The 10,908-nt window shown below is 39.3% G+C and overlaps 1 protein-coding gene across 1 annotated transcript in view; it reads right to left on the bottom strand.

Moving 5' to 3' along the window:
- Positions 1-6,389: 6,389 nt before the first annotated feature.
- The window catches only part of asb13b (ankyrin repeat and SOCS box containing 13b), a 12,047-nt gene continuing 7,528 nt past the window's right edge, over positions 6,390-10,908 (bottom strand). Inside the window, exons 4-8 of the mRNA XM_023267564.3 lie at positions 10,619-10,818; positions 10,322-10,472; positions 9,273-9,407; positions 8,210-8,401; positions 6,390-8,119 (exon numbers count right to left, since the gene is read on the bottom strand). Coding sequence (XP_023123332.1) covers positions 7,971-8,119; positions 8,210-8,401; positions 9,273-9,407; positions 10,322-10,472; positions 10,619-10,818 — 827 coding nt within the window. The 3' untranslated portion in view covers positions 6,390-7,970. The remainder of the gene's footprint in view (positions 8,120-8,209; positions 8,402-9,272; positions 9,408-10,321; positions 10,473-10,618; positions 10,819-10,908) is intronic.

Here is a 10,908-nt window from a genome sequence, read left to right as displayed (position 1 = left end):
GGTAAACTATAGTTAAATATCTGTTGTTACAACTGGGTTTGTTTCTAGAGTAAAACCAATATTAATCCACTTCTTGTGCATCAGTCACACCCTAACAGTTTAACAGATACTACAGTATTAGTGTGTTTGAAGGCAACACAGAAAAGAAAACGACTGCAGAGTTTCATCAGGTAATGAAAGCAGCAAAGGCTAAAAAGAAGCACCTTTTGGAGGAAATGAGATTCTCTATCCGGATGGTTTGACTCATTTCTTGCACCAGGCTTCGACTTTGCTGTCCAACCAACTTTTTACATAACAGTGAGCATGTCAAAGCCTTTCAATATGGAGGTACACAACCTTTAGATGGCTTCTGTGTTCCCCTAATCCTCTATCTTCCTGATACTTGATGTTCCTGCCACAGCACCGACAGCACATCATTCACTTCCATTAATAACCTCAAGGGTCTCATGCAAAGTATCAGCTGTTTAACTTTAAGTATTTATAGCTCATGATGTGACTCAAACACTGGCAGCTTAACCACAGCCTCACTGAAACCATCTTCCTCAAAACTTAATAAGACAGTTTACAGCTGCTAGTGTTGGGTGTCTTTCTTGGTAAAGTTACCAGGTCAGTAGTTTGTGTACAACAAATACGCAGCCTCTGTTATTCTCCGCCATCTTTTCAACATGACCCCTCCCTTTTTGCTCAGCAGATGCTCAGTGGCACCTTGAGGAAAAAACCTAGAGCTCCTCATAACACAATCCTGCAAACTGAACACCTGCTGATGCACAGCTGCTGTGGTTCAGGTAGGATCAGATGACAAGCTCAGGGAAGTGAAAATGGTTTAGATTTACAACTCCGTCAAAGAAAAAGGCTTGGTTCCTTTTCACCAGTTAATCCCTCAGCAGCTTAACCGGGTAAAGATTTAACAGAATATCCACTTTAGCTGAAAACATATCCCTTGTAGATACAGCAAACAACAGAAGTCAGTACACTCCTGTGTAATATCACTAAATAGCTAATGATTCAAAATTGTTGCACCTCTCAATAATCATGTTATTTCTATGTTGACAGGGAGAGTGATTTCACTTATGAACAATCAAAAACAACCATTTTTCATGTATTTTTATTAAAAAAAAAAACAAAAAAAAACCCAGGTCAAGACACACAACCCTGTGAAAGCCTGTGATCACTAAATCAAAACTGGGTGCATCTGTGATTTCCAGTTACTGCATGAACTTGGTTATATAATGTCCTGTGAACACCAGAACTTGGTCATTACTGGACGTATGGATTGTGTCTGACTCCAGGTCTGTATCACGGCTCTGTGTGGAAAAGAGTTGCAAAAAGGACCAAAAATCTAATAGAGACATCAAAAAATGTAGGAAAAGAAAATAGAGGAAGATTGACAACAAACTAAAAATCAGCTGATACACAGTTATCAACAGGTATATGGCAAGCCTTAGTACCATTAATCAGAGCCTCCTAAAATGACGCCACAGTGCTCTAATTGGACAGTCTAGCTATGAAAAGCAGATGAGCAAGTACTTCAGATTTGGCGCAGAGGTTATCGGTGGAAATCAAAGTTTCTGCGACAGCTCAGACAACACAAATCACGATGCCAGCCTCTACAAAGGGCATCCAAGATACAAGTTCTTGTCTGTTCTTCGGCACAAAAATACAAGATAAAACTTTGCTAAATTACATGAAAAAGGCTGATGAACAGTTAGAGTTCACCAGCAAGTTTGTCGTGAATCTTGCCAAACCTACCACAGTGAATGCATAGTCCTAACAGTGAAGCACAGAGGTGAGGGTGTGATGATACGGGGCTGCAAGAGTGCAAAAGGTGTTGGGGAGATGATATTTATACTGTAGATGGCACCATGAATGCCAGTGGATATACTAAAATACTGACTGACAGGATGATTCCAGTCTGCAGAAGTGTGCAGGAAGAGGACTATTCAGGAATAATAATGATCCGAAATCACACTAGCCTCTCCTAAGAAAGAAAAAGTGAAACCTGTGACCTAGACAAATATGTCACCTGACTTGAATGCAATAGAACCTCTTCGGAATATTTTTTAAGAGAAAGAGAGTCAAACGGCCCTCGAAATGAATCTGAACCCTACTGTTCTAATGAATAATATAACTACTTTACAGTGATGCAATCTGTAATCCATTAGATAGATAGATAGATAGATAGATAGATAGATAGATAGATAGATAGATAGATAGATAGATAGATAGATAGATAGATAGATAGATAGATAGATAGATAGATAGATAGATAGACAGACAGACAGACAGACAGACAGAGACAGACAGACAGACAGACAGACAGACAGATAGATAGACATTTACATGATATTGTACTGGGTGCACTCACTTACCTGGTATACTCTAAGTAGCACTGTCTTTTAAAATCTCATATACTTAAAAAGCAATAAATTAGTAAAATCCCTCTGCAAACACTGGTGTGGTTAACTGTAATGTCAGAGTCCAGATGGCAGCGACAAGCCAGCAAATGTTGTTTCAAGACATCTGTTACAGTCTCAAAACTTATTCCTTTGTGGCTTCTTTCAACGCAACTTTGTAAATATACTGCATGAAGTGTTTTTACAACAATGGCAGTTAAAAAGGTGTATGGATTCTTTGATGCCTATAATTGATCATTTATACATTAAAATTACAAAGCCGTCACATTCTTATTTAAAAGCGTTAAAGTATTGTTGAATAGGAAGGAACCGGTGTAGCAGGTCGGACAGAGAGAGGAGCGCAGCATGTGGACTGTATAAAGGCTGAAAATGCTTAAATGCTTTCTCAAATTACACCTGTGAAGTTATCTCACTCCATGTGTGGCTGCCGCAGCTGAGCTTTTTCTGGTTGAGTTTTGAGGTTACAGTTGAGGTTATTTCCACGCGTTCTGTTTGCTGTTTGGCTGATAACGACACAGGATGGAAGTCAGGGGTCATGGACATGCATAGAATTATTGTTCAGATTTCTTCTGTTTGTCTAGTTAACTTTTCCTCTTTGGTAAATCTTCAGTTACGTAGCATTTAAGTGCCAAGAATTAAGGTTTAAGTGTTGTCTTTCTTTATTTTCCTATCTTTATCTTGTGTACTTGTACCTGATTCATGTATACAAAATGTAAATACACTGATAAACTGGGGTCAAACGTGCTTTTCCAGTAAAACTGATTCTGATTCTACATGCTAGTTTCAAAGTCTGCATGTGGCTCAGTCCATATCATGCACATAACATACATGTTTGCTCTGTTCCTTTCAACATCAAACATTTGAGTCCAGGTACCTGTGAGGCTCTGCAGCAGTGGATCATGTTCAGTCATGTTTCTGTGCAAGTCAGGTGGAATAAAGGCATTTATTATCTGAACGTAGGTGGGCCTCAATTTCATCTCAGGTCGTGGCTGCAGATTGCTTTTATCTAATCTTCAGCATTTTTTCTGCTCTAAATGACTACCATTAAATCTACACGACCTTTTACAAGGACAGCAGTGATTTCTTCACTCAGTATTTTTTTTTAGTCATCTTTTATTTCAAGCATTCAGTCTTTCATTTTCTATTCACAGTTTGTAAATTTTGACAGACCACAGTGTTTTATTGAGCAGAGTCCCTTTTAAATCAGTTTTGTAGAGAAAATATAAAATTTTTTCCAGCAAATTGCCTCCAAGATGTTAGGAACTGGGCTTGGACAGCCAGATAACAGTTCAGTCTTTCTTAACACTGTATGCAATGATACCATTAATGTACTGGAGTTTCCCAGCTGAGACAAAACCTAACCAGTCTGCAGTTCTGATCACCAAGGACTGTAACCTGCATTTCAGTTCATGTCAATTAAAGGGAGTTGCACATTAGTGATTGTATTCACTTTTACCTGGATATGCTTATGGCCCATTGAACATCATTGGTTTTTAATTAATTCCCCAGATCCCTTTGGAGATTCTGGAGAACTCAGTTTACTTACTCAGGAGAACATTACCGCCTTGTGTTACCATTTTAAGCCCTGTAAGTATACTTTTTTCTTACTATTTGAAGTACATATGGTTTGTGAAGACTAATAACCTAACCTTATATCCCAGGGCAGTTTCCATTTATTTTCATGCAATATGAGAATGAACAGTAAGTTTGCAATACAGTGGTCCCTGGTCTATCACGGTGGTTACGTTCCAGCTACCCCCCCCCCCCAGGTTTAGTCAGCCTAGATCGTTTGGCCAAGTGTTATGTTGTCAGGACCATGAGTGTGAAGTGTAGTGTGTTTGATGACTTCCTGCCACATTTACTATAGTGTCGCTTTCCGTGTTTGTCAATATAAAAGCATCCGCCAGTTGCAGAATGCATTAAAGGAAGATATCTTTAATCCAGCGCCATTCTTCAACGCAACTCGCCACAATAATAAATGCGTAAAAATACCTACAGTTGTGCTCATAAGTTTACATATTCTGGCAGAATTTATGATTTCTTGGCCATTTTTCAGAGAATATGAATGATAACACAAAAACCTTTCTTTCACTCATGGTTAGTGTTGTGCTATAGTTTTTTATTATCAAACAACTGTGTTTATTCTTTTTAAATTATAATGACAATAGAAAGTACCCAAATGGCCCTGATCAAAAGTTTACATACCCTGGAGGTTTGGCCTGATAACAGGCACACAAGTTGACACAAACGGGTTTGAATGGCTACTAAAGGTAACCATCCTCACCTGTGATCTATTTGCTTGTAATCAGTGTGTGTGTATAAAAGGTCAGTGAGTTTCTGGGCTCTTGACAGGCCCTTCATCTTTCATCCAGTGCTGCACTGACGTTTCTGGCTTCTAAATCATGGGGAACGCAAAAGAAGTGTCAAAGGATCTGCAGGAAAAGGTAATTGAACTGTATAAAACAGGAAAGGGATATAAAAAGATATCGAAGGATCCGAAAATGCCTATCAGCAGTGTTCAGACATTAATTAAGAAGTGGAAACTGAGGGGTTCTGTTGAAACCAAACCACGGTCAGGTAGACTAACAAAAATTTCAGCCACAGCTGCCAGAAAAATTGCTCGGGATGCAAAGAAAAACCCACAAATAACTTCAGCTGAAATACAGGAGTCTCTGAAAAAAACTGGTGTGGCTGTTTCAAGATGCACAATAAGGAGGCACTTGAACAAAAATGGGCTCCATGGTCGAGTCACCAGAAGAAAGCCGTTACTACGCAAATGCCACAAAGCATCCCGCTTACAATATGCCAAACAGCACAGAGACAAGCCTCAAAACTTCTGGAACAAAGTCATTTGGAGTGATGAGACCAACTTTTTGGCCACAACCATAAACGCTACATTTGGAGAGGAGTAAACAAGGCCTATAATGAGAAGTACACAATCCCTACTGTGAAACACGGAGGTGGATCGCTGATGTTTTGGGGATGTGTGAGCTACAGAGGCACAGGAAACTTGGTAAAAATTGATGGCAAGATGAATGCAGCATGTTATCAGAAAATATTGGAGGAAAACTTGCACTCATCAGCCCGGAAGCTGCGCATGGGACATACTTGGACGTTCCAACATGACAACGATCCAAAGCACAAGGCCAAGTCTACCTGTCAGTGGCTACAACAGAATAAAGTAAAGGTTCTGGAGTGACCATCTCAGTCTCCTGACCTCAATATCATTGAGCCACTCTGGGGAGATCTCAAACCTGCAGTTCATGCAAGGCAGCCCAAGAATTTACAGGAGCTGGAGGCTTTTTGCCAAGAAGAATGGGCAGCTTTACCATCTGACAAAATAAAGACCCTCATCTACAACTACCACAAAAGACTTCAAGCTGTCATTGATGTTAAAGGGGAAATACACAGTATTAAGAAGTGGGGTATGTAAACTTTTGATCAGGATCATTTGAGTAGTTTCTGTTGTCAATATGATTTAAAAAGAGTAAATACAGTTGTTTGATAATAAATGGCTTCACCCAACCACTTACCATGCGTGAAAGAAAAGTTTTTGTGTTATCATTCATATTCTCTGAAAAATGACCATAAATCATAAATTCTGCCAGGGTATGTAAACTTATGAGCACAACTGTATATACCGCAAAATCCCACAATATAGTGAAAAATCTGCGATTCCAATTGCAATTTCAAATCTGCGATACAGTGAGATCACGAAAAGTAAACCGTGATATGGGGAGGGACCACTGTGTTTTCTTTAGTCAATGCTACAATATTAGAATAATGCACTTTTGAATGCAGACTGAAAAAGTTTGCAATGAATTACCTTACAGGATAAGCAGTTTTGAACAGTACAATTTGTTAAAGTAACTATTTCCCTAAGAGCATTATTGGAAAACGAAACAGAAATAATAGGCAGTCACTTCTGAAGTGTGATGCCTAAAGTTCAATCATAACTGGACTCAATACACTAAATTGTTTTTAAAATATTTTGATAGTGATCTATTTATTTACACAAATAGAGGTAGAACCATCTGTATTATGTACAAATTTACATTAAAAATAAATAGTTACACAATATATATATATATATATACAAATACATACAATGATATAATTCTAGTAATCAAACCACATGTTCCATGTTCAATAAAGTAATACAGTGTCTATGAGGTAACTTGCATTCACACATAGTTGGTTGTGATGAACAAGCAAAGTTCATGCTTCTAGATTTCAGGCTCCATGAAGCAACACATGTACATACAGTATTATACTAACACTGATTCAAATGGCTCTGAGTATTGTTAAATGACTAACGGTGTTTCCAAAGCTTCTGAGTATTAAATGTATTAAATAAAGGTCCTGAATTCAAACACAGGTGTGTTCAGCTATTGTGATTAATTAGACCTCTGCTCACCAGACTCACTGTGCAATAAAAAAGATCTCAAAGGTGAAACTTGGCCCGTGGAACAAGTGCAAACAGGAGCTAACAGAAGAGTCTGAGCTTGATGGATAGTCTGTATGCGCCCACAGTCCTGAAAGAAGATCTGAATCGTCCCAAAACAATGAAATCACCTGTGTGGGTTTACCACTGGTGTGCATGGCCTTCAGCAGCAAGTCATTTGATCTTCGGGCCTTCATTTTTCTTGCCAAAACTGTGCACAACCTGCCAAGCACCAAACTGCAAATGTGAAATAAATATCTGGCTGGTGAAGATGTTTAACTCAGGAGTTAAAGGGCCAAATCAGAGGTGAAAGCTGAGTATTGAGCTGCACTTTTTTTATGTCGAACAAGATCCTAATAATGGTATATATTTGTTAAATATGTAAGCAGAAAGTTGTGTGCAAACAGGTTAGCCACCAGAGCTAGATGAGTTGATGCTACATATATCAGGACTGCATTTCTGTTCCAAAACGATTTTTAAAAAATCTCTTGGTGCAGCTATAAGCTCAAAAGCATATTAAGATTTTTTTTTTTTAAGCTTGCTTCAGTATAAAACAGTCTCTGAATACTCAGGAAATCTCTGTACACCCGTCTCGTCTGGCAGTGTTAAGACATCTGTGCAGTACGTCCGCCAACGTCAACATCCTGTCATATGACTTTCTGGAGAAGAGGAACCACAGAACCAGCAGATACACTACCGTTCAAAAGTTCTGGTCACCCAGGCAATTTCACGTTTTCCATGAAAACTCACACTTTTATTCATGTGCTAAAATCATTGCACAATGGTTTTCTAATCATCAATTAGCCTTTCAACATGATTGGCTAATACAATGTAGCATTAGAACACAGGAGTGATGGTTGTTGCAAATGTTCCTCTGTACCCCTATGGAGATACTTCATTAGAAATCAGCCGTTTCCAGCTAGAATAGTCACTTACCACATTAACAATGTCTAGACTGTATTTCTGATAATTTTAATGTTAATTTCATTGAAAAAACTGCTCTTCTTTCAAAAATAAGGACATTTCTAAGTGACCCCAGACTTTTGAATGGTAGTGTATAACTGGACAGTGTTTGACCTTCTGAGAGCTGCACTGAAATTTGACCGAGGTGATTAAATTTCAATAGGTGGAGGTGGAATGTAAGAAAGAAAGCTTATGATGCGATTGGGCAAGCCCAGTTTCGAAACAACTTCACGCGCTCTTTTTCCGAGAGTCCTCCTCACAGTCACTCTGCTGATCTGCTGCAGACTGAGGGGGGTGTCTGAGGAAGAAAAACCAACACAAGTTAGGTTTCCTGGTGCGTTTATAAAGTGAGAGCAGCTTCATGCACACTTTATGTGAACACACTTACTCTCATAGAACTCAAGGGAGATGTACGAGGGAGATCCCACACTGGTGTAGTGGATGGGTTTTTTGTTCAGGTTGTCCCTGGCAAACACATTCCCCCCAAACTCCACAAGTAGCTCAATCAAGTCAATGTTCTTGGTCTTGGCTGCATGATGGAGAGCCGTCTCATGGAGCTTGGCAGCGTTTACATTTGCCCCTTTTAGGAAAGAAAAGAGAGAAGCACTTCTGTTACCCGGAGCATTTGTGTTACACTCAAGATAAATGCCAAAATCACTTTGTATAGGAATAAAATATCAGTGAAAGCACACACAGAAACAGTTTTGCATGGTAATGCATGATATCAAGCAACCAGCAGTTAGCGCTGAATAATCATTTGAATCTTTCTCTTGAAGGATGAGTCAGTCACTAATGTGGCAATACTTAAACTGAGAGAAACTCTTGGTTTTCAGATTGACTGATTTACAGGCAAATGGCATAAACATGAAACCATTTTCACAGTCTCCAGATGAGTTAAGGGAGAACATCATTGATATTGACAAATGAGATTATTTTTGATCTGTTCTAAAACTAATCTTTGACTAAACGGTCAAAGTAAACATGAGATTATATAATATTTTAAAGCACACTTAAGAACTAAAATAACATATTAAAGTCCCTCTCTGGTCACTGACTAACCTCATCTCGGTGTATCAAAGTTATATATTTAGACGTTTTTGCCATGAAAATAATACCATATTTCCGTAAAATGGCTGAAATGTAACTTTACACTGCTACTTCTTCTATAACTAGCAGATCTATGAAGTCTCCTCTTCTCTTTGCCCAACCCCTCCCCACTCACTACAGCTCGAGCACCCCAGCTCAACTACAACTCTGCTAAAACTACTCTACGCTACATAATGGTAGGTTGCACTATTGGAGTAATTCGTCCATACATGTTCAAACCAGAAACCAATTCTAAAGAGGAGTAAAACTAGATAACTGGATCCATGTATCGACTTAATAACATACTGGAATATTTGTAGTAATGTTCTCCAGTCCTGATGTGCAGAAAGCGAGCCTGGACTCACCTGCATTGAGGAGTACTTTGGCGCAGTCATAATGTTGCCTGGCACAGGCTACATGAAGTGGTGTCCCATAGTGGCAGTCATGAGCCTCCATGAAAGCTCCTTGATCAATCATGAGCTGAACACAATCTGAATTACCTGTAATAAAAGATGTTGTAATTATTTCACTTTATGAAAACATGCAGTGACTTTTTACGAGTCCACACAGATAAATTAGAGAAATGCAAGACAGCAGCGACCCTGTCTTTTGGAGAAATATTATCAGCCAAAAATTGCCCCGTCATAGATATAATGGTATTGGCATACTTTGAGACTTTCAGCAATGACTGCAGCACATGTAGCAGAGTACATATCACAGCTCAGCAGTGGATGGTGACCCTGTCATCATCACTTTTCAATACAACTCTAACATATTATATGAAAAAACATCAGCTGATATATCAGAAAGTTTTATTTGATGAAATTGGTAAAAATACGGTATCGTCTGGCTGTTGTCTTTTCAGTATTGAAAGGAGTAGTCTCTCCCTTCACGTGTTGCTGTGAATAGCTTGACCATTCACTTATAAAATGTGGAAAGCATTTTTGACTTTCATTTTAAAGCGTTCTTGTTACTAGTTATTCCAGTTTCAAATTAGGTGTATTCCACTGTCTTTGCAAGCACTGAAAGCACAACTTGTTGTTACACTTTACATCTTGTTAAGTATTAACCAAGAGCTCAATAGTCAAAAGTTATGAACCCCAAGGTGACTTTCTTATTGGTTGGGAGCTGCATTCTGTTTTCACTATGGGACAAATTTTCAAGATTTGTTTTTCAAGACCTTTTTAAATGTTTCCCAACTTGCTACAACATGAATTATGAATTCTGCCTACTTAAGGCCTGTCTTAATGATTAATTTGTACAGTTTTTCTTAGTAAGGAAACTAGCCCTCACAAGCTTTCTTTTGCCACTAACACAGTGCAAGTGCTGTGTGGAGTGATGCAATAAAACTAATCAATCAACAAATATGGAACAAAATTAATTCCAGTGCAATGATGTATTTAGCCAGACACACCTCCCATGCATGCCTCATGAAGAGGTGAGAAAGTAAACAGTGGAGGATTGACGGTTGCTCCATATTCCAACAGCAGCTTGACACACTCCAGACTACCAGCTGCACAGGCGTCACACAACGGAGTGCTGCCGTCAATGTTACGAGCATCTACCTGCAGGACAAAACCATAATAACTTCAAAACAGGCACCAGAAAGTTAAACACATCCTGATGAGGAAAGCCACCAACGTGACTCTCTTGTGAATCTTTTTTTTTTTTGTTGTTGTGGAATTCTGGCAATATAATGAAACCATCTGACCTGTGCACCAGCGTCCAGCAGCAGTCTGACACACTGGGTCTGTCCCTGTATGCACGCCTCATGCAGGGGGGTGATGGAGTCCACAGCCACGATGTTAACTGCTGCACCTCCCTCTATCAGCTGCTGCAGCTGCAGGGCCCTGCCCTGTGCAGCCGCCTCGTGCACTGCTGAGCGGTCTGTCCAGAATCCAAGGCCATGAGCTGCAAATAACCAAATAGATCTGAGCCCTTCTGTTCCCCATGTGTGGGTTTTTATGTACAATGAAAAGTCTCCTCAGTTTCTCATCGCAA

Source organism: Amphiprion ocellaris, chromosome 3 (genome assembly GCF_022539595.1).
Source record: "Amphiprion ocellaris isolate individual 3 ecotype Okinawa chromosome 3, ASM2253959v1, whole genome shotgun sequence".
In the NCBI taxonomy this organism is placed as follows: domain Eukaryota; kingdom Metazoa; phylum Chordata; class Actinopteri; family Pomacentridae; genus Amphiprion; species Amphiprion ocellaris.
This window is presented reverse-complemented; position numbering and strand designations above follow the sequence as displayed.